General features: G+C 39.4%; 1 protein-coding gene across 2 annotated transcripts; it reads left to right on the top strand.

The window, feature by feature from the left end:
- The first annotated feature begins 864 nt into the window (after positions 1 to 864).
- Positions 865 to 27491, top strand: SLC33A1 (solute carrier family 33 member 1). Of its 2 annotated transcripts, XM_026006127.2 has the most exons (6): positions 865 to 1877; positions 16730 to 16920; positions 21151 to 21335; positions 21606 to 21723; positions 24060 to 24275; positions 25673 to 27491. In XM_026006127.2, exons 1-6 carry the CDS (start codon positions 1100 to 1102, stop codon positions 25838 to 25840), a joined length of 1656 nt encoding a protein of 551 aa, XP_025861912.1. In that variant the 5' UTR covers positions 865 to 1099; the 3' UTR covers positions 25841 to 27491. The 2 variants fall into 2 exon arrangements, with proteins under 2 accessions (XP_025861912.1, XP_025861913.1); XM_026006128.2 differs by lacking the exons at positions 16730 to 16920; positions 21606 to 21723.

Genomic DNA, 27491 nt, shown 5'->3' with positions numbered 1-27491 from the left:
CCCCAGGGATCCCCATGTTTTATCTTTAAATGGTGTGACTTCGGGCCTGTTTAAGTGTCGGTCGTTCCTGGCTTTAGTATTAGCTTTCCAATGGAAAACCACAGGGAATAGAAGACTTGCAACACGAAGCTCTATGGGTGTTTCCTCTACGTTGCCAGTAATGCTAGTGGCTCCCTGAGGCTCTTTTCTCTTGTCATTTCAAGACTTGCATCTATGTCGAGTTAACGTGAAACAAAATTTTAGCACCTGCGTCTTGTAGGGCGCTTTGCGTCCCCCCTAAATAAGAGGGATGCAAGGAAGCTTATGAGTGCGATGCACGCCGTGCACGGAGCTAAGCCACTCCGGGGCCCCGCGCGGGAGCAAGGGCTGCAGGAAAGCGAGCCCACGCGCCGAGCGGCTACACCTCTGCACCTGTCCGTTCAGCCCGGCCTCTGGGCCCTCCTCGGGGGAAGCCGTGCCTGCGCCTAAAGACCCCCTGCGTCACCTGCAGCCCCTCCGCTTCCCGCCTCCGGCCGCTCCACGGAGGCCCCGCTGCACCGCACAGGTGCAGGGCGAGCATCACCCTCCGCAGCCCTCGGAGCAGCAGCTGGCCCCGCCCCCGGCCCCGCCCCCGGGCCCACGTGACCGCGCCGGCCCAATCACCGAAGCCCACGCTTCGGTGCGGGCCGCGTGCGCTCCCAGGGGCGGAGCTCGCGCGGCGCCCCGCCCAGGCCGCGCGGGTGCTTCCGCGTCACTCGTCCCGCGAGGCCGCGGCCTCCGGCGTCGCGGGTTCCTAGGCCGCGTCGTTTCCGCGCGCGGCCTCGGGAGCGCGCCCGGGATTGGCCTGCTCTGGAGGCGGCGCGGGACCCGTGTGCGCCTCGGACCACTTCCTGAGGCGCGAGGCCGGAAGTCCCCTGGTGCTTCCGGAGCCCCGCGGGGAGGGAGGGTGCCGGCGGCCGGCGGCGGCGGCGGTGGCGGCGGCGGCGGCGGCGGGAGCTGGAGGCGGGTCGGGAGGCTGGCCGTTCGCTGGGTGCCGCCGCCGCCGAGGGCCCGCTTCCCCCGCAGCGCCACGGCCTGCCCTCGCCCCTGAGCCCCGGCAGCCCTCCGCGTCGTCCCGGACATGTCGCCCACCGTCTCCCACAAGGACAACAGTCGGCAGCGGCGGCCGGGGGCTTTCAACCACCCTCTGGACATGAAGAGCGGCCCGCTGCCGCCGGGCGGCTGGGAGGACCGTCCGCAGGAGGCGGCGGGCGGGGAGGGCGACAAGGAAGCCCTGCTCGTGCGGGACGCCGGCCCCGGCGAGCCCCCCAGGCCGCCGCGCGGCTGCCGCGCCGAGCTGAGCAGCGTCCTGCTGCTGCTGTTCCTGTACGTGCTGCAGGGCATCCCGCTCGGCCTGGCGGGGAGCATCCCGCTCATCTTGCAGAGCAAAAACGTGAGCTACACCGACCAGGCCTTCTTCAGCCTGGTCTTCTGGCCCTTCAGCCTCAAGCTGCTCTGGGCGCCGCTGGTGGACGCCGTGTACCTGCGGAGCTTCGGTCGTCGCAAGTCGTGGCTCGTGCCCACGCAGTACACGCTGGGGCTGTTCATGATCTATCTGTCGGGCCAGGTGGAGCGCCTGCTGGGCGGCGCGGGCGGCCGGGGCCCCGACGTGACCGCCCTCACCGTGACCTTCTTCCTGTTCGAGTTCCTGGCGGCCACGCAGGACATCGCCGTGGACGGCTGGGCGCTGACCATGCTGTCGCGCGAAAACGTGGGCTACGCCTCCACGTGCAACTCGGTGGGCCAGACAGCGGGCTACTTCCTGGGCAACGTGTTGTTCCTGGCCCTGGAGTCCGCCGACTTCTGTAACAAGTACCTGCGGTTCGAGCCTCAGCCCAGGGGAATCGTTACTCTCTCGGGTAGTGTATTCCGGCCACACAGCGCTCGCGGGTCGGCTCACCTTAGCGTTTGTGAATCCTTGTGATGGTGTGTGTGTGTGTGTGTGAGGTTGCAGGCCATGTCCTGATTCAGTCGGCTGGAGATTATTTTTGTGGGAGATAGCCCTGAGGTTGAGTCTTCTTTTTCTAATTTTTTTTTAAACGATTTTATTTATTTATTCATGAGAACACAGGCAGAGGGAGAAGCAGGCTCCCTGCGGGGAGCCCCACGTGGGACTGGATCCTGGGGCTCCCGGGGTCACGCCCTGAGCTGAATGCAGGTGCTAAACCGCTGAGCCCCCCCCCCCCCCCGCCCCGGGCTGCCCGTGGTTGAGGTTTCTGCTAAAATGAGCTGCTTCAGCCGGAATGACTACATGAGAGGCGTCGTCGTAAAGGATGAGCACCCCGCAACCAGCGGGGAGAGGCAGCTCATCCAGTAAGGCTGTTGTGTGATGGCACAGCAAAATTCTCCGTCCTAGGGAGCTGTTGACCCTGGCTCAGTACATGGATGCTAGGGTGAAGGCGTGAATCCAGCCCGACTCCCGTGGTTCACATTTTCCTTGTCTTGGATTGAGATTTCTTTCTTTTTTTTTTTTATTTTTTATTTTTTTATTTTTTTTTATTTATGATAGTCACAGAGAGAGAGAGGCAGAGACATAGGCAGAGGGAGAAGCAGGCTCCATGCACTGGGAGCCTGATGTGGGATTCGATCCCGGGTCTCCAGGATCACGCCCTGGGCCAAAGGCAAGCGCCAAACCACTGCACCACCCAGGGATCCCTGGATTGAGATTTCTTAGTTCATTCCTCCCCGTCCCCCCACCCCCGCCCCCGCTGGTGTACCAAGAGTCCTGCTGTCGCCCTTCTGGGGAATAGAATAGCGTTAATTCATTCAGCCTTAATGAGTTGGCCGAGGGACAAGAGTTCTAAGGGCCTCCGATGAATAAAGCAGAAAAGAAGAGAGTCCAACCCACAAAGAATGTGGGGGATGGGGGACAGGGAGTAAACATTTATGGGGAGCTCAGGGTTGCTAGCTTGTGAGAGTCAGGCTTCACCCTGCAGATGACATTTGACTTTGCAGAATTACAAAATCTGCTGGAGTGGACAAGCGGGATTCCAGGATGCAGAACACCAGGTGAAAGTGCGCTGAAGCTGCAAAGTACAAGAAGGTACAGGACAGGGACACCTGGGTGGCTCAGCGGTTGAGCGCCTGCCTTTGGCCCAGGGCGTGACCCCGGGGCCCCCGGATTCAGTCCCAGATTGGGCTCTCTGCCTGGAGCCTGCTTCTCTTTCTGCCTGTGTCTCTGCCTCTCTCTCTGCCTCTCATGAATTATTAACATCTTTAAAAAAAAAAAAAAAAAAAAAAGAAGGTACAGGACAGTGCCCTTGGTGTTCAGAGTGCCTGAAGCAGTAATTGTGGGGCCTGGGTTCAGGACGTGGTGCCGAGAGGGCAGTTGTGACCTGATAGATTAGTAAGATTTTCTTGAATTGCTATGAGAAAGAATTTGAAGTTTATCCAGTAAGCAATTTTGTGTAAGTTCTACAAAATTATCCCTTTTTCTGAATGAGTAAAATAAATGACCTTGGAAGGTTTTCTGAGTTTTTGTTTTGTTTTGTTTTCCCTAAGCTTTCCTAACAATTAGGAAACAGAAGTAAAATTAGCAATATCACGAATAACCAACATCAGGAATATGGTAAGAATTCTTCATTCTGATAATGACTGTAATTGATTCTTTTGAAATTTACGCACTTCAAGTTTCTCTTATTTTCCTGGTACTAGCTTGGGGATTCCAGACAGGGTACCTGTTGGAGGTAACTGTGTGGCGAGGGAAGTGTAAGGGTCATATAATAATATTTGGGGAGTGCAGGGGACAGAGGGATTATCTCTTGAGATCTTACACACCTCCTCCATACCCTGCGTCTTGTAAGGGATCCCCTTTCTACCTCCTCAGACTGTTAGTGAGTCACTACTACTGATGAAACGAAAAGTACACTTTTTCTTAGTTTGGCTGGAGGCCGAAAATGGTTCAGAGATGCTGCTTGCACTTAAAACAGATTGGTCTCGAAGTGTCCTGGGGTCCCGCTCCTGCTTTGTGGATAATCCTCTGCCTAGAAATAAATACTGGGTGAATGCATCGTATTAGCACCTTATTGCTTTTTATGTATCTTTTTATTTTTGTCCTGGGCCTGTTCATGTCACCAGGAAGGACTAGTGAGATGATATATCACTTCACATGAGAAAGCCTCAGAAGAGATACCAAGATTTAAGAGGTTGTGGAAACCGAATTACTAACTAGGTGAATTAGAGCTTTCTCTTAAGTATAAGAGTAATTGATAAAACCTCATTCCATGGAGCCATTATGCATTCAGGAGCCGTGTTAATTACATCCTTTCTTCACCACAGCGTTCCCCCATGGGAATATCAAAAATGTGTCACCATTGGACTTTTATTTACACTGATACGATTTTATTTTTTTTTGGATTTGTTATTTTGTAAGGCTGTTTGTTCAGTGGAATTTGAACTCTCCTCCAGGAAATTGTAAAAATAGCTTACTTTTTAATTTAACTTTTTCTGTCTATAGTAGACTGCTGTTTTTAGTTCAAACATTTCACTAAGATTCGAAGAGTTTTCATATCATAACTTTGGATCTTTCTGGAATTTAGTAGCAGTATAACAAAAAATAAGAAAAACAGCGGTTTTTAGAAATGTTAAGAGCACAGAAAGAATCATGAAGAAAATTGCTTACAAATGTTTAGAAAGTCAAAAGGCATAATTATTTTTTAGAATTGCAAAGTATATTCTCTGAATAACACTTTGTTTTGAGTTACAGATAAATAGAAATGGAATATATTCAGAAAAAAGTTTTTGCCATTTAGAAAGCAGGAATCTAAATAACAAATTTAGAACATGAAGAATAAGACAAGAAAAATCCCTTAGAAGCAAAACCTTGATTATGCTGAGGTTGGCTTTTTGGTGCTTCAGGGATCCAAGGCAGTCCTGAATCCAGAAAGGAGGTTATTTTTTTTGTCCTGCTCCCGTTGATTTTTAAGGATCTTTAGGAACAAAAAGAAAACCCTTTGGGCTGCAAGAGATGATGAAAGTAACCCAGAAGAGCACAGAGATTAGTATACTCTTTTATCACTTAGAAAGATCGTGTATTTCAATTCCTTTTTTTTTCTTTATTTTTAATTTATTTTTTTATTTTTAAAAATATTTTATTATTTATTCATGAGAAACACTGAGAGAGAGGCAGAGCCACAGACAGAGGGAGAAAGCAGGCTCCATGCAGGGAGCCCAACGTAGGTCTTCATCCCACGTCTCCAGGATCAGGCCCCAGGCTGAAGGCCGTGCCAAACTGCTGAGCCACCTGGGCTACCCCCCCCCCCCTTTTTTTTAATAATTTAGATTCTGATTTATATTTTTGGAAGCTGATTTTTTTAATTGGGGTAAAATTGGCATATAATAGTCATAGTTTCAGGTGTATAACAATTCAATTTTTATATTCAATATGGAGCAGTCACCACAATAAGTCTAGTAAGCATCTCAATACATAATTTCCTTTTTTTAAAAAGATTTTATTTATTTATTTATTTATTTATTTATTTATTTATTTAGAGAGTGAGTGCGTGTGCTGCAAGCTGAGGGAGAGGGCCAGAGGAGACAGAATGTCAAGCTGACTCCCTGTTGAGCATGAAGCCCTTGGCAGAGCTTGATCCTATGACCCCAAGATCATGACCTGAGCCAAAATCAACAGTCTGACACCCAACCAACTGAGCCATCCAGGCGTCTCGACCACCTCAATTTATTCTTATAGATGAAGAAACTGAGGTCAAGTGCCTTGTTGGAGGTAAAGAGACAGGATTCCCCACACTCTCTGAATGTAGAGCATTCTTAGAAAAGTTGTAAGCCAAAAATGGTGTAAAGCAAGGAATATACATTATTTTACAAAAAAACCTATTAGTTTCTTGTAGTTGATAAGAAATTAGGAAAAACCTAAGGGAAAACCTTAAAACCTAAATGTAATTTGTACTGATTGGACTTTTCTGCCAGCACTCTAACTGCTGATGTCTAAAAACATCAGCCCACTTCTGGAATGCCTGATGGCCTAGAAATAACAGACTAAAATTTTTTTGTTTTGTTTTTGAAGTGACCGGGGACATTATTCACTCAGTGCCTGTTTGGTGCTAGCCATGTGATGGGTGTCAAAATTTGTTTAATAAGACCAGAGAATTCTCTCAAGGAATTTATAATGGGACTTTGCAAACCAAAATGATGGATTGGGTGGATGGACAGTGTAAATGAATTCAGTGAGTTGGTACAGGACTATAGGGCTTGGGGGGGACATTGATGGTCTGAAAAACTCATGCCCATACAAAGGTGAGGAGTTTCAGAGGCACCCAGGTGACTTAGTCAGTTAGGCATTTGTGTTTGGTTAATGGATTGTTGGTTAGGCATCTGCCTTCGGCTTGGGTCCTGGGATTGAGCCCCGCATTGGGCTCCCTGCTCAGCCGAGGGCCTGCTTCTCCCTCTCCTGCTGCTCCCCTGCTTGTTCTCTGTTCTCTCTCTCTTCTCTGTCAAATAAATAGATAAAATCTTTTTTAAAAATTGAAAATAAGGGTAGGGAGCCTTCAATTTCAATAAATTGTCTTGTGGTAGTAGGATCCTAGGATTGCTGAATCTCACCAATATTCAAGAGAAGCTGGAGCTTCCTTTTTTGTTTTATTTTGTAATTTCTGAAACATTTATTAGACTCATATGAAATATGTCTTTAGTCCAGATCTGATCTGTGAACTGGTCATCGAGGCTTACTCTAGAAGGCAGTGTTAACAATAATGAATAGAGAGGTGATTGGGATAGGGAGCAGGGTGTTTGGGTTGGGACAGGTTAGTCTGATGCTGGAGAAGAGAGCTAAATATATTAGAGCGTATGAATTAGTTTGTCGTATAGACAGGCATGCACATATAAGAGTCAATCAGAAAAAAAGGAAGTATTTTGAAAAAACTGATGCTGAAAGAAAAGCTAATCTAACTGGTAATGATTATAGTTAAAACAATATTTGTAAGATACCCATTCTTAGAACTAGGAAGGGAGCAGGACCAATTAATTCTTACTTAGTGACAGATTTCTTTGTCAAGCTTTCTGAAGCAGGACTTACTAATATATTTTGTGTGACCAGAAGTGCTATTTTGAATGTGGATCGGACTAACTGGCCCATTTCTAGATAGACCAGTTGTTTTTAAACAGGCCGTAATACATTCTTTAGCACGTATATCTAGACTTAAAACATTCTCCTGTATTCTCGAAAAGTAAAACTTAGAGCTAGAGAACAGATGGGCAGTTGCTAGAGATTGAATGAGCAGCTGGTGAGTGTAAGTGGATGATAACATGAGGGAGTTTTGGGGAGTGATGAAACTGTTCTGTATCTTGATTATGGTGGTGGTAATTTGAAATTTATACACGTGTTCAAGTTCATAGAACTGTAAACCAAAAAAAAGTTAGTTCTACTGTATAGTAAATCTAAGAAGTAATTGTAAAGATAAAACCTAACCCATTACCTAATAATCTCTGGGTAAATATCATACAAAGTATGTGATAAAATCCTTGAATTTAGCTACCTTTTTTGCCTTGGGTGGAACAGGTTAATAAATCTGGTGGATCTTACATCTCCATATACACAAATGGAGCAAATTTGAACTTTTTTAAAAAAAAGATTTTATTTATTTGTTCATGAGAGACACAGAGAGAGAAGAGGAGAAGCAGGCCCCATGCAGGGAGCCTGATGTGGGACTTGGTCCCCGGTCTCCAGGATCATGCCCTGGGCCGAAGGCAGACGCCAAACCACTGAGCCACCCAGGGATCCCCAAATTTGAACTTTTTTTTTCAAATGCTGGGATAGTAAAGTGAGATAAGAGTAGAGGAATACTGGGTCTAGTAGATTCAGGATGTTAAAAACAGGAGCCCGCACTCCAAAAAAGAAGGTCTTAAAGCCTTTTTTCTTTTTAAAACAAAGCAAAGGAGAAATGGTACTATGTGCTTTCTTTGCCCAGTAAAGAACTGTGAGGTTGCTTTTGTATGGAAAAGTCAATTTACAAAGGACACTCTAAACTAAAAAACTATTTGAATTTTATTTGACATATATATATATATATATATATATATATATTTATTTTTAAAAGATTTATTTATTTATGATATATATAGAGAGAGGCAGAGACATAGGAGGAAGGAGAAGCAGGCTCCATGCTGAGAGCCCGACATGGGACTCGATCCTGGGACTCCAGGATCGGGCCCTGGGCCAAAGGCAGCCGCTCAACCGCTGAGCCACCCAGGCGTCCCTTGACATATATTTTATTCTGAATTTCACTTCTGTTTTTATTGAAATTTATGTGAGGTCAATTGAATTAGCCTTTATTATAATTTTATCAATGAAAGAATCATAGAACCTCACTGATTACAGGCAGTCTCCTACTTTCATTTATAGTGTTTCTGAAAACTATAATTTGAGAAAGCCAAGTAGATTTACCTTATTAAAGGGGAAGTTCTGTTCCTAGAAAATTATAGAGAAAGAATATAAAACCCCTGATTTCACCTGTTTTTTTAAGACACAATCTTGAATAAACCTGGCATTTTATACATGTTTTTTATATATATATTCTTAAAGATTCTATTTTTAAGTAATTTCTGCATCTAATATAGGTGCAGAACTCAAATTCACAACTCTGAGATGAAGAGTCACATGCTCTACCAACTGAGCCAGCCAGGTGCCTTTAGATAGTTCTTTAATTTCATTCTTTTAAAAAATTTCTTCATATTTTTAAATTTGGGGTTTATATTTTACATTGTATATACTATATTAGTATAGGAGGTCACGAGTATATAATTTATACATGATTGTGCATGCTGCAACTTTTTTATGGATGCAGTGCATATTCAAAAAGCAAGACATTAGTTCTCTTCCACCATTTCTATTCCTTGGTTTGGTGGTGTCTGTGACTTTTTTTTTTTTTTTTTTTTTAATTTCATTCTTTCCCCTCACTTTTGAATACAATCCTTAGTGGCTGAAGTCCAGTGGTGATCAATTAAAGCTAAAGAATAGGTGATTTCAACAAAGCTAAAGATTTCTATCTTTTTTGTTTGCTTTGTAATATCTTACATTTGAGGCCTACATTTCTTAATCTTAGTACAGTTTTAGAACTTTTGTGTTCTAAATAAACAAAAACAACACAAAAAACTTTTGCATTGTTAAATTTCCCATTCATTGTTTTAGACTTTTTATTTTAAAATAATTATAGATTTAACAGTAGGGTAAAGAAATGTTTAGTGGTATCCCATGCATCCTTCCCCAGGCTCCTCCACTGTTAACCTCTTAGTTAACTATAATGCACTCTCAAAATCAAGAAATTGACATTGGTATAATTCATACCCCTCTTCAGAATTCACAGGTTACACATGTATTCCTTTGTGTTTGCTTCTGTGTATGTGCATGTGAGTGGCTCCATGTTATTTCATCACATGTATCATTTTTTTTTTTTTAATTTTTATTTATTTATGATAGTCACAGAGAGAGAAAGAGAGAGAGAGAGAGAGGCAGAGACACAGGCAGAGGGAGAAGCGGGCTCCATGCACCGGGAGCCCGACGTGGAATTCCATCCCGGGTCTCCAGGGTCGCGCCCTGGGCCAAAGGCAGGCGCCAAACCGCTGCGCCACCCAGGGATCCCCCACATGTATCCTTGTATAACTACCATCAGCACAGTGGAGATACTCAGCTGTACCTTCATCACAAGACTCCTTTTTTTGTTGCCTCTTTGTAGCTACACCAATTTCCTCGTCTCCGTACCTAACCAGTGGTAGCTACTAATCTGTTTTCTATCTTTATAATTATGTTATTTCAGGAATGTTACGTGAATGAAATCATGCAGCGTGTATCCCTTGAAGATTAGCTCTATTCAGTTAGCATAATTTATTTGAGATTTATCCAGGTTGTTGCATCTTCAATGATTTGTTGCTTTTTATTGCTAAGAAGTATTCCATTTGTTAGAAATATCACAGTTTATTTCACCGCTCATCCATTGAAGGGAATTTGAGTAGTTTCCAGTTTTGGGCTATTTTTCTGTGAAAATAAGTCTTCGTTTCTCTGAGATGAATGCCCAGGTATTGCAAAGGCTGTTTTCTGGTAAGTCTGTTTTTAGTTTAGAAAGGAACTGCTAAACTTTTTTCCAGAATAGAATGGATATACCATGTCATCTTCCTACCAGCAATATATGAATGATCCAGTTTCTCTGCATCCTTGTCAGCATTTGATGTTACCATTTTTTTTTTTTTCATTTTAGCTCTTCTGATGTACTCTTCATCTTATGTAATAGTTTGGAATCTTCATTGTCTACTCTTATAAAAGTGTAAATTCATTTTACAAAAATTGATTTAGGAGTGTTAGGGTATAGGTTATACAAACAAGAACCTATCATAGCATCAGAGTAGAGATATATCATATATGTTTAATATTTTAATTAAAATCCATTTTAGGATTTTGTGGTTGGCCAGAACATATTTTAAAAAATTAAAAGAGTGATTCATTTCCATCCATTCAGTGATAGAGATGAAGAGTTAGCATGAGGGGCAGCCCAGGTGGCTCAGCAGTTTAGCGCCACCTTCAGCCCAGGGCCTGATCCTGGAGACCTGGGATCGAGTCCCATGTTGGGCTCCCTGCAGGGAGCCTGCTTCTCCCTCTGCCTGTGTCTCTGCCTCTCTCTCTCTTTCTCTCTCTCATGAATAAATAAATACAATCTTAAAAAAAAAAAAAGTTAGCATGAGATGGAAACACTAAATCTGTTGGCTTCTCAGCCTCAGCCTTGCATCTTGGACTGATTATGAGCCCAAATTTTGGGACAAGATGTTGCTTAACAGTAAGATAGCTGCTTAATCCAGTGCTTGATTGAACAAACAATCTCTTCTACCCTAGAGGAAAACCTTACATTGTTGGAGTTAATGAAAAGGTATGTGATCTCAAACATGGCTTTATCTTCCTAAGGGGTTAGGAAAACTAAGGGATTAGGAAGATTTCAAAATTTGCTTTATATTTACTTGATTTTTGCATTATATACTATCTTTTAAAATCCCAATCCCCTAATTAGATATGACTATATATATTGTATAGTCAAATACCATTTTTTTTTAAAGATTTTATTCATTCAAAAAAAAAAAAGATTTTATTCATTCATTCATGAGAGACACACAGAGAGAGAGAGAGAGAGGCAGAGACACTGGCAGAGGGAGAAACAGGCTCCATGCAAGGAGCCCGATGTGGGACTCGATCCTGGGTCTCCCGGGCTGCATTTTTTGAGAGGGCTCACAGCATGGGTATTTTGAACAAATGTTTCAGAGATTTGTGGCACAGAAAAGTCTGTTTCTGCTGAGACTCAGCTAGTGACCCAGGGTCAATCACACTATTTCTGTTCTGGTTTCCTCCACTGTGAAAGAGTGTTGAACTGGATGATGGGTGTCTAAAGTCCCTTCATGCTCTAACTTGTGAAATAGATTGCTGTGCCAAAAGCAAGAAAGTGAAAGGAAGTCCTGATACTTAGAACAAATTGAAAGTTTGCTTTCCTGTCACTGACTTCTGTAGGACTAAAGTTAATTTCCATAGTGTGAGAGTTCCAGGGAGAGAGAACTTGATCTGAGCCAGGGATGGTTTATCAGACAATGCTTCTTAAATCTTCTGTCTCTTCTGATGGTGGCAGAGAGAGTGAACCTACACCTAGTCCAAAGGATCTGGGGACCTAGTTCAAAGGCTTGAAAGTGTGAAAGCTTTTCAAAATCTGATGTTTTACCTTTAAAAACTCTTGGAGGGGATCCCTGGGTGGCTCAACGGTTTAGCGCCTGCCTTCGGCCCAGGGCCTGATCCTGGAGTCCCCGGATCGAGTCCCACATCAGGCTCCCTGCATGGAGCCTGCTTCTCCCTCTGCCTGTGTGTCTGCCTATCTCTCTGTGTCTCTCATGAATGAATAAATAAAATCTTAAAAAAAAAAAAAAAAAAGGCTTCCCTCTAAACTATTGAGTAAAATGGACTCTTTAGGAAGATGCACCATGTTTATATATCCTATGGGTTTGCATACCCTTCCCCATACAGGGAGATGAAAGTGAGGAAGGGGAGTACAAGTGTGCTGAAGTATCTATGTTCCAGACTTCATGGTTGGAGCTAAAATGGTATCTACTCAGGCATATCTGGTTGATAGGAAAGAGAGCCTACTTGCTGTAAGTAGGTGAATCTGAGCCTCTGGGTAATAAAATGGAAAACACTATTGCTTTAGAATCAGATCTGAGTTTAGACCCACCTCTGACACTTCATGCACTGTAATATGGTTTCATTGTGTGTAAAGTAAGAATAATAATATTTGTCTTGAAAAAAAAATAATATTTGTCTTGGAGAGTGACTTTGAGACTTATTGCACTGTCCTTTGTTTTACTTTGGCATAATAGGCACTCAAGTGCTAGCTATTATATCCTTGGTTACTGGTGAATTGGCTCTTAAATTTTGCATTCATGGGAGCACCAGATAAGATCTAGTAGCTACTTAACATATTTAGTTTGACCTATAGGTCGTTGCCCAAAACTCATATTTATGAAACTTGCACATCAGCTTTGACATCTACATCATATTGATTTTACAGATAAAATACGTAAATCAAAATCAACCAAAATGTGAGTAGTGAAATATTTAGAATGTTTTTGGTAACAATAACCTTAACAGCGGTTAGTATATCAGACTATGGATAGTCTCTAGCATCAAAACTGTGTTAATAAATAATAGCCAGTAGTCCAATGATTATTACTATTTATGGTAATTGTGTTCATAAAACTTAATATTTTTTCTGGCTTATTAATATTTTTTCTGAGCTGTTAGTTTCATTCTTCTTTCCATATGAGCTATTGGGAAAGCTTTTGAATTAGGGCTCTGAAGTGATGCATTGTCACTTCTTCCTTCTTTTATTACGTGTACTGTTATTTTATCCAAAGAGCACAAAGAAATAATCTTAACTGCAAACAGTATTGAAACCTGTTTAACTTGTTCTTATGTTTTTCTCTTTGTGTTGGAGTTTAAATTCTAGATGAAGATTTCATTAAAATTGAGACAATGTATAAACAGACTTAAAGATATTTTGCTTAGTGAACTGGAACTCTTGAAGTAATATACAACTTAAAATTAAGATTATAAACTTTAATTAATTTTCACTTAAAATTTAATTAGAGACCAATAATTGAAATTTCTAGTGACCATGAAAGTAGCACAGTTTGTTTTTCAGGATTTATTTACTTTTATTTTTTAAAGTAGGCTCCATGCTAGGCGTGGCTTGAACTCATGACTTTGAGATCAAGACCTGAGCTGAGATCAGGACTGACACTTCACTGACTGAACCACCCAAGTGCCCTTCAGGGTTTCTTAAACCACTAATTTAAATCAAATGATGAACAAAAATTTTCTGAATGAGAATGGTATTCTAGGTGAAATACTGTAAACAGGTCATTATTTGTCACATTTCACAGATGAAATTAAGTAAAAATAAAAGTAGCCTCACTTAAAAGAATAATCTTATATTGTTCATTCCTTTTGAGCCAGATTGCAAAACACTACATTAACATAAAGTAGAAATTATGTTATTTTAATGAACGTTAAGCAAAAGACTAGTACATATTACTGCATTTTATTTTATTTTTTAAAATATTTTTATTTATTTATTGATGAGAGACACAGACAGAGAAAGAGAGGCAGAGACACAGGCAGAGGGAGAAGCAGGCTCCATGCAGGGAGCCCAATGCAGGACTTGATTCCGGGACTCGAGGATCACGCCCTGGGCGGAAGGCAGGCGCTAAACCGCTGAGCCACCCAGGGGGTCCCCCAATATTACTGCATTTTAAAATGGGTACCTTTGTGTTTAAGAATGTTTCGTGCTTTTCTTTTCGTAAAACTAAAATTTATTTAAAAATAAAAATAACATTAATTATAAATTTCTCATGGTACTGAAAAGAATTCACTCCAGAATACAGATTTCAATATATGTTTAAAGACTTTGACCTAATTAAAAATAAATAAATAAAATAAAATTAGAAAAGGGATCCCTGGGTGGCGCAGCGGTTTGGCTCCTGCCTTTGGCCGAGGGCGCGATCCTGGAGACCCGGGATCGAATCCCACATCAGGCTCCCGGTGCATGGAGCCTGCTTCTCCCTCTGCCTATGTCTCTGCCTCTCTCTCTATCTCTCTGTGACTATCATAAATAAATAAAAATTAAAAAAAAAAAAATAAAGACTTTGACCTTCTTTGCATAATTTGAATAGCAGACACTTGGTTTGGGTTAGGCTTGTGGAGACTAAATAAGTAGCCTATTCTAGTGATAATTATTTCAGCATAAACTTTGGGGCACCTGGGTGGGCGAGTAGTTGGGCAGTTACCTTTGGCTCAGGTCATGATCCCGGGATCCTGGGATCGAGTCCTGCATCAGGCTTCCCGCAAGGAGCCTGCCTCTCTCTCCCTCTGCCTTTGTCTCTGCCTCTCTCTGGGTCTCTCATGAAAAAAATAAAATCTTTAAAAAAAATCCTTATGGAGGCAGTGTGAAATGATGGAATAATGAAATCCAAATTCAGAAGATTTAGATTCAAATTCCGTCTCTTAATTATTTGACCTTTATTTAAATATTCTGACTGAGCTGCTTTTCATATGTGTACCTACATAGTAATAATGCCTGCTTTGCCTGTCTCACTTGTTTGCTGTGAAAATCAAATGAGATAACATTAAAAAAGAAGCATCTAGGGGATCCCTGGGTGGCGCAGCGGTTTGGCGCCTGCCTTTGGCCCAGGGCGCGATCCTGGAGACCTGGGATCGAATCCCACATCAGGCTCCCGGTGCATGGAGCCTGCTTCTCCCTCCGCCTGTGTCTCTGCCCCTCTCTCTCTCTCTGTGACTATCATAAATAAATAAAAATTAAAAAAAAAAAAAGAAGCATCTAAATAGTAAGGGGAGTGGCATCTAGCTGACTCAGTAGATAGAGCATGTGACTCTTGATCTCAGGGTTGTAAATTCAAGCCCCATGTTGGATGTAGAGGTTATTTAAAAATGAAATCTTAAAAAAAAATAGAAAATTGGTCTAAAATAATTCCATATGGGATCCCCGGGTGGCGCAGCAGTTTGGCGCCTGCCTTTGGCCTAGGGCGCGATCCTGGAGACCCGGGATCGAATCCCACGTCGCGCTCCCGGTGCATGGAGCCTGCTTCTCCTCCCGCTGCCTGTGTTTCTGCCTCTCTCTCTCTCTCTGTGACTATCATAAATAAATTAAAATAAAATAAAATTCTTTTAAAAAAAATAAAATAAAATAATTCCATATACCTTCATCATAAGTGAGGTTCAAGCTGTAGTGATCACCTTGAGTTAGCACAGCAGCAAAGCAAGAGCAAATACAAAGGAAGAACCCTGACTGTAGAATGCTCTACTTGTTTTTGAAAAAAAGAATAGGCTCCAAGGAACAGTTAGTCGTGCCACATGAGCAGTAGAATAAAAAGTAAACACATATAAAAATGAATACAATTCTAGAATGTTAGAGCTACTAGCTCTGGGATTTTCTAGCCAAGTCCTGTTATTTTAGATGAAAAAACTAAGGGTTATCTAATAAGTTTTGTAGTGATAAACTAAGATCCACTTCTGTCAGTATGGTTAAGGAGATACAGGCTTTTTTTTTTTTTTTTTAAAGATTTTATTTATTCACGAGAGACAGAGAGAGAGGCAGAGACACAGAGGAGAAGCAGGCTCCTTGCAGGGAGCCTGACGCGGGACTCGATCCTGGGACTACAGGACCATGCCCTGGGCTGAAGGCAGGTGCCAAACCGCTGAGCCACCCGGGGATCCCCGAGATACAGGTTTTGAAATTAGTTTTGTAGAGAAGTGAAATCACGGTTTTACCACTGACTTAGAATGTAGCCTCAGGCAATATAACCTAAGCCTATTTCTTTACCTGTAAATTGGGGCTTAGTATTAACCTAATCTATTGGATTGTGGCAGTAAAGGAGATATGCGCATGTAGAATGCTTAACACGCTTATGACAGAGGATATACACCCAATAAATGGTGCCTCTGGGGATCCCTTGGTGGCTCAGTGGTTTGGTGCCTGCCTGCAGCCCAGGGCATGATCCTGGAGACCCGGGATGGAGTCCCACGTCGGGCTCCCTGCATGGAGCCTGCTTCTCCCTTTGTGTCTCTGCCTCTCTCTCTGTCTCTCATGAATAAATAAGTAAAATCTTAAAAAAAAAAAAAAAAACCCAACAACTGAAATGGCTTATGTGCTTAAGAAGAATGACTGATACAGAAGAACATGTGACTCTTGATATAAGGGTTGTGAGTTTGAGTCTATGCTGGGTATAGAGATTACCTAAATAAATAAATCAATAAACATTAAAAAATAAATCAATAAACATTAAAAAAGGAAGTATGACTGATAAATCTTACGGGATGTAAAAATCATTCGTCACTCCTAGCACTTTCCTTAAAGAACCTTGACACAACAGACTTGTTTCATACAGCCCACAAATGCCTGTATTCCTTTTGTTTTTGTTTTTCCTTGTTAAGTATCCCTGTCTGTTTTGGTCTATGTGATAAATGCTTAACAGAGCCAGGACTGTCTTGTTCATCTAATATGCTTGGTATGTTGCCTTGAACATGATAGGCACCTAAATGTTTTTTTTTTTTTTTTTTAAACAGATTTGGTGGAAGAAAAGTTGTATACAAAATTTAGTATCAATGCAGATACGTCATTTCAAAAGTTAGTTACAGATATATTAATGTTTTTGATTTCAGATTTCCTTTTTTTCTGGGGAGCTGTATTTTTGATAACAACAACTCTAGTTGCCCTTCTGAAAAAAGAAAACAAAGAAGTATCAGTAGGAAAAGAAGAAACCCAAGGGATCACAGACACTTACAAGTTGCTTTTTGCAATTATAAAAATGCCAGCAGTTCTGACATTTTGCCTTCTGATTCTAACTGCAAAGGTAAGAGATTTATAATGCAAATGTACCACTCTGTTATAATTACCAATATCATGGAATACTTCCGTTGCCTTTCATATCATAAGTCCCTTCCCACTACTATTAGAATTTAACAATGAAAAATGGTATTTTATATTCATTAAATTTGTTTTAAAAAGTGTGATGATATCAAATGTGATTTCAAAGTAAGCTAAGGGACGCCTGGGTGGTTCAGCAGTTGAGTGCCTGCCTTTGGCTCAGGGCGTGATCCTGGAGCCCCAGGATCGAGTCCCACATAAAGCTCCCTACATGGAGCCTGCTTCTCCCTCTGCCTGTGTCTCTGCCTCTCTCTGTGCCTCTTATAAATAAATAAATAAAATAAAAAAAAAAAGTAAGCTAAATGTTTGGAATCTTGAAAACAACTATGCCAATTTGAAGTACTTCTAATAAATGTGAAGTTTTATTTAATGAATGATATTAATGCTTAGTATGGAAATTAATGCCTTGAAAAAAACAGCTCCCTACTGTTATATGAGTCTACATTTAATGTCAGAAGTATTATAATTATTTATTTAGAAAGTGATTTACAGGGAGATCCCTGGGTGGCTCAGCGGTTTGGCGCCTGCCTTCGGCCAGGGCGTGATCCTGGAGTCCCGGGATCGAGTCCCACGTCATGCTCCCTGCATGGAGCCTGCTTCTCCCTCTGCCTGGGTCTCTGCCTCTCTCTCTCTGTCTCTCTGTCTCTCTGTCTCTCTGTCTCTCTCTCTCTCTGTGCGTCTCATGAAGAAATAAATAAAATCTTTAAAAAAAATGATATACAAATATATAGAAATCTATAAGTATTAGAAGTCTATTTAAAAATGTTGACTTGTTCTTTTTAATTTTGGAAGGAAATATACCATAAATGGAATTTTGGTAACTCTTTATTTTATTCTTTATATTTTCTGTATTGAGATATCCTGATTCATAATCCAAAAACATTTTAAAGATTATGCTAGAGGAGGGACTGACACCTGGGTGGCTCAGCATTAAGCATTTGCCTTCAGCCCAGGGTGTGATCCTGGAGAACCAGGATTGAGTCCCATGTCGGGCTCCCTGCACGGAGCCTGCTTCTCCCTCTGCCTGTGACTCTGCCTCTCTCTGTGTCTCTCATGAATAAATAAATAAAATCTTAAAAAAAAAAACAGATCCCTGCGGGGAGCCCAACATGGAACTCAATCCTAGGACTCCAGGATCACACCCTGAGCTGAAGGTGGTGCTAAGCCACTGAGCCACCCAGGCTGCCCAATAAATAAAATCTTAAAAAATATATATATGTATACTTTAATAGCTATATAATTGTCACATTGTATAGATTTACTGTAATTCACTCATTTTTCTGTGGTGTATTTAATTTGCTTATGATTTTTAATGATAAAAATGCACTAGTGGATATTTCCTTTCAGTAGATTCTTAGGCAATTAGTGGGTCAGTGAATATGATTGCTAAACTGATTTTTAGAAGATTATAATTCTCTCTTGACAGCAGTATATAAGGATGTGCTTCAGTTCAGAATCTAGAATCTTTCATCTCCCTTTTAAAGGAAACCTCACCAAAAGTAGCATCTCTCCTAACTTTTAATGTCATAGATTAGTTTCCTCTGCTTTTGAGTTTTATAATAAATAGAATATCTAGTATGTATTTGTATGTCTGGCTCTTGTATTCTTTCACTTAGCATTATATTTGTATAACTTATTATATTGTTATTTATAACAATAGTTTATTCATCTCATTGCTTATAATATTCCACTGTATAAATATGCTATAATTTATTCATTCTATCAACAAATGTTTAGTTACTTCTACTTTTAAACTATTACTAATAGTGCTTCTATGAATATTCATTCATGTACATTACTTTTGGTGAACAAGGATGCACATTTCTGATGGGTAGATACCTAGGAATAGAATTGCTAGGTCATAAGAAATGCTTTAATATATACTGCCAAACAAGTTTTCCAAAGTGATGGTTTCCATTTTCCCTCCTGCCAACAGTGCAAAAGAATTCCAATTGCTTCACAGCCTTGCAAAAACATATATTGTCCTTTCAAATTTAGCCTTTCTGGTGGGTGTGTAGTGGCATCTTGTTATAATTTGCATTTCCCTGATGATTAAAGAAGTTGAGCATCTTTTCATATTGTTATTGGCTATATGAATATCCAGAGCTGCCTTTTTCTTTAAATTTGTGGAACTCTTATATATCCTGGGTGTTTTCTCAGATATATGTTTATTTCAACTACAAATATCTCCTACTGTTGCACTTTCAAGATAAAGTAAATGTTGAATTCAGTTTGTATATTTAATTTTTACAAAGAGAATGGGTGAAATAGTAGTGAAATTCTTTTGTGGATTTAAGTAAAATATCTTTGACCTTTAATTTTTCTGTGGTGAAATTTGGCCTTTGGCTCCATTCTGAGAAGTTAAAGTACATACTATTACCATTCCTTTAAAAAAATGTGTTTTTTAAAAATATTTTATTTATTTATTCATGAGAGACCGAGACATAGGCAGAGGGACAAGCAGGCTCCCCGCAGGGAGCCAGATGTGGGACTCCATCCCAGGACTCCAGGATCACGCCCTGAGCCAAAGGCAGATGCTCAACCACTGAGCCATCAGGTGTCCCTAAACTCTGTGTTTTAATATAGCTTCACTCTTACTGAAAATTTGCTTATATAGTTGAAAAATTCCCATATGTCATTACCCAAATTTTCTGTTAACATTTAGTTTCACATTTTGTATTCTGTAGATTAGTGCTCTATTACATATTTTTTTCTGAAATAGGAAAGTGATTTGTACGTATCCTGCCCCTTTATCCATAAATACCTTGAGTATGTATTTCCTAAGAATAAGGGTTTTCTCTTTCAAGCTACAACTTAACCAAAAATTAAGGAAATTAAGTTGATAGAGTACTTTTATCTAATCACAATCTATACCCAAATTTCACCAGTTGTCCCTGTAACAGCCTTTATAACTTTACTTTTCCCCGGTCAGGGATCCAGTCCAGAATCACACATAGGATTTAGTGGATATAAGCCTGCCTTTGTTCTTCATGACCTGGATATTTAAAATTTTTCTGTAGAATGGCCTTCCATTTATGTGTATCTGATGTTACTTCATGTTTGGATTCATGTTATGCAAATGTGTCAGGAATATCACCCAAGTAATCCAGTGATGATTTCGGGAAATTCTATCAGGAGTCTTACCATGTCCCTTTATCCTGCTAACTTTTGTTAACTTTGATTACTCTTGTTTTTTTTTTTTTTTTTTTTTTTTTTGATTACTCTTGTTAACTCAGTGTAAAGTTACTATTTTCCTTTTGTAATTAAAAACTAATTTATGGAGAGATACTTTGAGACTCTCTAAATACCTTATTTTACCCCAAACTTTTACTCACTACTTTTAGCATCCTTTTTTTGTTTTTGTTGTTTTTAAAAATTAATCTAACTACAATTTTTCTTCCCCTTCATTTTATTTAACCCTTCTGATAGAATGTTTTCTCAAAATTACTTTTTGAATGTTGGTTGGCTTTTGGAAATTGTAATTATGGTCGGTCAGAAATCATTAAAAATTTGTTTATGTGGCAGTGATGCTTCATTTTATACAGATTTTATTTAGAGTCAATTAAAGACTCATTTTAAAACTTAAAACCTAGAAATCAGGGATGCCTGGGTGGCTCAGCGGTTGGGCATTTGTCTTTGGCTCAGGGCATGATCCTGGGATCCTGGGATGGTTAAATACCTGGATCCCAGGATTCAGGATCAGGATGGAATCCCGCATAGGGCTCCCTATGGGGAGTCTGCTTCTCCCTTTGCCTAAGTGCCCCTCTCTCTCTCTCTCTCTCTCTCTCTCATGAATAAATAAAGAAATCTTAAAAAAAAAAAAAAAAAACCCACACACAGAAATCAGTAAGTTTGGATTTGAATACTGTTTATTGTAAGAGATTGAACTTTTTGAAATGGAAATTTAGTTGTAATTATAGCCATCTGCAGTTCCTAAAAGTGCTGAATTTTCAGTTGTTTTCACTGAATATTGTCAGTAGACCATAGGAAGAGTATGCCTTCTATAACTTGATTGTTGTACCAGATAGAATAATATATTTACTTGTAACTGCCATAAATCAATAATAAGATTGAGGTTCTTGGAGAACTTACATATGCTTGGGGAAAATATTTTGTAAATCCCAAATTGAAATATTTTTTTGTTTTTATATTACAGATTGGTTTTTCAGCAGCAGATGCAGTAACAGGACTGAAATTGGTAGAAGAGGGAGTACCCAAAGAACATTTAGCCTTACTGGCAGTTCCAATGGTTCCTTTGCAGATAATATTGCCTTTGATTATCAGCAAGTACACTGCAGGTCCCCAGCCACTAAACATATTTTACAAAGCCATGCCCTACAGGTAAAAATGAAATAAAGCCTTACTAAATAAGAAAGGTTAAATGAGAAACATCAGTGTCACTAATACCCGTGTGTAAAGTATATATAGAAAAAGACTTGAAGCGCATCTTTAACTTCAGTATCAGTTATATGCACTTTTACCTCTTTTTAACCTCCTAACAGGTTTTAAATAACAGGCTTCTTTCACATAGTAGGCATACAGATTTCTGTTTTGTTGTTATTTTATAACCTAAAATGGAAGTCAACTCCATGTTTCTTTCTTTTTCTATAGATTATTGTTTGGATTAGAATATGCTCTACTAGTTTGGTGGACTCCCAGAGTAGAACATCAAGGAGGATTCCCTATATATTACTACGTTGTCGTGCTGCTGAGTTATGCGTTACATCAGGTAAGCTTGCTGTGGTTTTTCTCAGAATGTAAACTGTTTTTGGAATCTAAAGAAGACATTTTTCTGCAGTTGCCTTGAAATAATGATAATACATTTTAAGACTTAAGCATGAGTCTGACACTGAAGAAATTATTTGACAATGAACTTTGTGACTTTTGCTTTATTGAGCTCTTTCATAGTTTCTTCTTTTTTTTTTTTTTCATAGTTTCTTCTTCATTTCTTTTTGTTGTTGTTCATTCATCCAGTATTTGTTACATTACAGAATTAATTCCAAAGCTAGCAACTCTACCCTTCCTAAGTAACCCTCAGTTCATCCCTAGACTTGGATTCTATATTTCTACTATTCCAGATGTCTTTTCTTTCTGAAAGTATTGAGAAATAATGGTGGCTACTAGGCGACAGAGCCCAGGTTTTCAGTTTAGATACTGTACTGAAAGTCATGACTTATTGTGATTTTGAAAGTTATGTGTTAATCTGCTTTCTCTTTCTTTATTAGATATGTTTAATCCCTAGCATGACTTAAGCTGCTGTTGCAGAATGGAGTTGTGTTCTGGGGCAAGTGATTCAAGTAAACTTGTAGACACCTAGCAGTAAACTTTGGGACTTGAGTGCAGTTATTACAAATGTGTATTTAAGAGTCACGTTGAGGGCACCTGGGTGACTCAGTGGTTGAGCATCTGCTTTTGGCTCAGGGCATGATCCTGGAGTCCCGGGATCAAGTTCCACATTGGGCTTCCCACAGGCAGCCTACTTCTCCGTCTGCCAGTGTCTGTTCCTGTCTCTGTGTCTGTCATGAATAAATAAATAAAAACTTTAAAAAAAATCATTTTTGGATTTTTTATGGAACCTAGTTTATTTTTATTTTTATTTATTTATTTATTTATTTTTTTGGAACCTAGTTTAATTGCAAAGTCCTCACTTGTTTTTCTGAAACTTAAAAATGTGGCTACCAAGTAATCTGAATAATTTTTGCATAGTTATATAATTTAGGAGAACTCCATAATGGATCTGTCCAGCTAACTAACTGTATGTTTAAAGAAGTGCTTTAGCTTAGTAAATGTTTCATTATCTGTATAAGCAAAGGAAAACTATAGTGTAGTAGTCCAAAAAGCATTTGTTTGGCTTTGGTTTCATTAGAAAATTTTCTATAAAATATAGCTGTCAGTGCTTAGCCAGATGCTTTCTGGGAAATACTGATAAGGCCAAGTAAATTTGAGAAATGATACCTGACACAACCCTTCTTTATGTAGCATCTTAATCATTTCTTTAACAAATATTAATTGGACACCTATTCCATGCCAGAAACCATTCTAAGCACTAAAATATAACTGAATAATTCATGCCAAAATCCGGCCCTTAAGGAGTTTGCGTTCTAAAGGCTTTCAGAGGCCTACAGTGAAAAGGGCCTGTTTATTTTTTTGTAACTCAGTGTTTCTCAGTCTTATTTGACTCTGGAATACCTTTTTCTGTGAATGCCCCATGGAACAGTATTCAAAGGAATACTGTTTTGGAAACATGGTTTGGTTTGTTTCCATGTTCCTAAATAGAGGGTTAATTCTTGCCTCTTAAGTACTTTTTGCCTCTTAAGGAGATTTCTCTGTTCAGTTTGTCTCATAAATTCTGAAATGTTATCTTTCTTCAATATATGTAAAGGAAAAAATATATATAATTATTCATTCACATATATACTTATATATACACATACAGGAGGTACAAACATGGGGTTTGCTAATTGCTATTGCATATCTTGATGCCACCCTATCTGTCATTCTCTCTATTGAGCTTTCCTTTACTACTTATTATAGAATTAATCTCTCATTTGTTGAGGCCCCAGTAGCACAATATGTGTACTTTTACGTACTTAACTGCATTTCATCATGATTACTTATTCCTTATTTTCCCAGCCTAGAATAAATTCTTCAAGGGTGGGCAGCCCAGGTGGCTCAGCGGTTTAGTGCCACTTCAGCCCAGGGTGTGATCCTGGAGATCCAGGATCGAGTCCCACTTTGGGCTCCCTGCATGGAGCCTGCTCCTCCCTCTGCCTGTGTCTCTGCCTCTCTCTCTCTCTCTCTCTCTCTCTCTGTGTCTCTCATGAATGGATAAATAAAATCTTTAAAAAAAAATTCTTCAAGGGCACAGAGAGACTGTCTTAGTCATCTTTTTATTGCCATGATGTGATTTGGCCTGTAGTAGGTGCTCAATAAACCTTCATTGACTTGAGTTTTAATAAGGGTCATGGAAATTAATTTTCAGATTTATGATTTTGATGTTCTTAATTCAGACCACAGTTGTATAAAGTCTAATTATGCTAAAGATGTTTTATATTTTCCTTGTAGGTTACATTGTACAGCATGTATGTTTCCATAATGGCTTTCAATGCGAAAGTTAGTGATCCACTTATTGGAGGAACATATATGACCCTTTTAAATACTGTGTCCAATCTGGGAGGAAACTGGCCTTCTACAGTAGCTCTTTGGCTAGTAGATCCCCTCACAGTGAAAGAGTGTGTAGGAGCATCAAACCAGAATTGTCGAACACCTGATGCTGTTGAGGTAAGTATGTTGTGATTTTAGATAACATCAAGCTAGTGTTAAGATATTAATTTTCAGGAAAACCTGGCTGGCTCAGTCTGTGGAGCATGGGACTCTTGACCTTGGGGTTGTAAGCCCCGCTGGGTACGGAAATTACTTAAAAAAATAAAATCTTTATTTATTTATTTATTTGTTTGTTTGTTTATCTATTTATTTATTTTAGATAAAATCTTTAAAAAAAATGAAAGATACTAATTTTCTTATTCTGCCTCTAGAAGTACTATATCTTTTTAAAAAATCGTATCTGCGCATATTTTCTAGTGTTGAAATCTCTGTGTATTTTTTTTTTCTGTCATAACTGAGGGTTGTAACATTCAAATCAGTAAGAGTAGTTCACTTGAAGATGCTTCTTAGCAAGGGAGGAGGAGTCTTTCTTCCCTTTACCTTGAGGATCCTATACAATAGGCACTTAGTAACTGCATAATTAACAGCTGAATAATGATAGAAAAAGAGAAATTTCCACTGGCTATTTATATAACAGTTGTAGCTAAAACTGAAGGTTAATCTGTTGTTAATTATTTCAAATTAACATTAGCCCACTCCTAGAGTGGTCTTCACGTTCCCCAAATATGAAAAGCTATATATCTTCAGAATGGAAAATGAGTATTGTTTACAGCAAAACCTGAAAAATGTTTTTGATCTTGTTAGTAACATTAGAGATTAGGATATATTAGCATATTTCACCATTTGTAAATGAAATGTTGAAATGATTTAACAAAACATTTTGAAGGGGACGCCTGGATGGCTCAGCTGTTAAGCACCTGCCTTCAGCTCAGACTGTGATCCTTGAGTCCTGGGAAGGAGTCCCACATCGGGCTCCCTGCATGGAGCCTGCTTCTCCCTGTACTTGTGTCTCTACCCATCGCTGTCTCTTGAAGAAATAAATAAAATCATAAAAAAAAAACCAAAACCATTTTGAGGGGAGCCTGGTTGGCTCAGTTGGTAGACCCTATGACTCTAGATCATCTATTGGTCTCTGGGTTGTGAGTTCAAGCCCCATGCTGGATTACTTTAAAAAAATAATAATAAATTAAAAATAAATATACTACCAGGGACACCTGGGTGCTCAGCAGTTGAGCATCTGCCTTTAGCTCAGGGCACGATCCGGGAGTCCTTGATTGAGTCCCACATTGGGCTCCCTGCATGGAGGCTGCTTCTCCCTCTGCCTGTTACTCTGCCTCTCTTTCTGTGTGTCTCTCATGAATAAACAAAACAAAATCTTAAAGAAAAAATACTACCCCCCAATTTTTTTTATTAATCTCTTAAATTACAAAGTAGAGAAATCTAAATTGGTGAATACTTCCATTTTGAAATAGTGAACTATTTATTATAGTTTTGTTTTGTTTTGTTTTTAACAGCTTTGCAAAAAACTTGGTGGCTCATGTGTTACAGCGCTGGATGGTTATTATGTAGAATCCATTATTTGTGTTTTTATTGGATTTGCTTGGTGGTTCTTTCTTGGTCCAAAATTGAAAAAATTACAGGATAAAGGACCATCTTCTTGGAAGTGCAAAAGAAGCAACTAATGTATTCACTACCGGACATTCTAGGAAGGTAAACTAGTTTCATTTAATTCAGACAGCTATGATAATCAGTGCACGAGAGTATAAAATACTATTTTAAACAAGGAAATTGTTAATATAAAATGCCAAATGATTAAAAAATAGAGACCTCTCTGTATAGTTAATTATATTTTCCTTGCCTTGTCGATGTATTTGAAGTTTACTTAAGGTCAGGAAACTGAGTCTTAAACAAGTTTTCTGGCCTTATTATTTGATTTATATCTTTTTAATTTACTGACCAAAGTATATTTTAACTTTCAGTGCAGTAGTCATGGGTGGTAACCATGCAGTCAAGTATTGTTATCAGTACTATCATTGAGCTGTATTTAAAATTTTGGTACAATATATTAAATGGAACAGAGGTTAATATTCAGGTACTAATTACAACTAGTCTGGCCTTGTTGGCAGTTAAATCTTATTTTGAATTGCAAATTGGTTAAATTCTATGTGAAATTTGCGGAGAAGAGAATGCAGACTACTGAAATGCCATTTTAGTTGTTTTCTGACCATAACCACAATGTACTAATGAATCTGTGTTAAAAAGACTATTTTAGATGTATTTCCTGCTTTTGTAAGCGTTAAAGATTTATAAGAAGATTATTCAAACTATTTTTTATAAAATGAAAGCTATGATTTTTAATTTAACGGTTCCCCTGCCCCCCTTTTTTGGAAGATACTCTGATTCCTTGTTAACTTTTACCCTAAAGCTTACATATGTTTTTTCTCATATGTGCTTCATGACATACAGGCAGCTCATGAAGGGATCTAATTTAATTTAGTGTTGTATGTACGTTCATGGCAAAGTTTTGAAAATAAAAAATGTTTTTCTTCAAGCAGCTTTTTTTTTTTATTACTGGGAGAAAAAAAACAGTAGAGCTTAACGATTAAATACAATTTAAATGAGTAATACCATAATCTTACAGACTAATGCTTAGAGAGAGACAAAGACATTTGTGCCTTTGACAGGTTAAATCACGTTGTGGAAGGATATTTCTTAATTAAGCACTTTACTAGTGAGAAGAATCTCACGATTACTTTCTATGAAATTGGGTACTATATTTCCACTTATTAAAACATAACCTTCTGTTTATAATGTTTGGGGAAGGATTGGTATCCCAGGAAAATTAAGCTTTTGAATACATTAACAATTCCCAACATATTCTGTACACCCAGTACATACTTAATATTTTGTGTTGTATGTTACTCTGACTTAAGAGATTATGTAAATCCTTCCAAAATTATGGAAAAAGAAAGATTGAGTCTTACTTGATTTTATCCTTGTGGGAAAACATACACTAATTTTTGATTTTGTTAATTTTATAACATAGGTTGAATTTTAGAGTGGGTTTTTTTAATAAGTAATGAAGGATAAAATGGGTGGGAGAAAATGGCACTCAGCATCTGAAGACAGAGGCAGTTCTCTAGAACTCATGCATTGCCATTGGAAAGCCTGTGTTGGGCATTGATGCCATCCTGAAGAATCACCTGGAAAATCATCCTAGACACGAGGAAGCTGTACCTCGTGTCCACCATACTTTATTACATGGGTTGTCCATTATCTTGTATTATAATCAAAATGTTTACTTGAATAAAGAAAAGAATCTACTTACTCTCA

The sequence above is a fragment of the Vulpes vulpes genome, chromosome 11 (assembly GCF_048418805.1).
Source record: "Vulpes vulpes isolate BD-2025 chromosome 11, VulVul3, whole genome shotgun sequence".
NCBI classification, from domain to species: Eukaryota; Metazoa; Chordata; class Mammalia; order Carnivora; family Canidae; genus Vulpes; species Vulpes vulpes.
This window is presented reverse-complemented; position numbering and strand designations above follow the sequence as displayed.

Excerpts from the sequence above, each read along its gene's own strand:
- SLC33A1 (XM_026006127.2), top strand. The coding sequence starts at position 1,100 with ATGTCGCCCACCGTCTCCCACAAGGACAACAGTCGGCAGCGGCGGCCG. Across the intron at positions 1,878-16,729 it reads GGGAATCGTTACTCTCTCGG|ATTTCCTTTTTTTCTGGGGA; the intron begins GTAGTGTATTCC and ends TTTTGATTTCAG. Across the intron at positions 21,724-24,059 it reads TGAGTTATGCGTTACATCAG|GTTACATTGTACAGCATGTA; the intron begins GTAAGCTTGCTG and ends TTTTCCTTGTAG.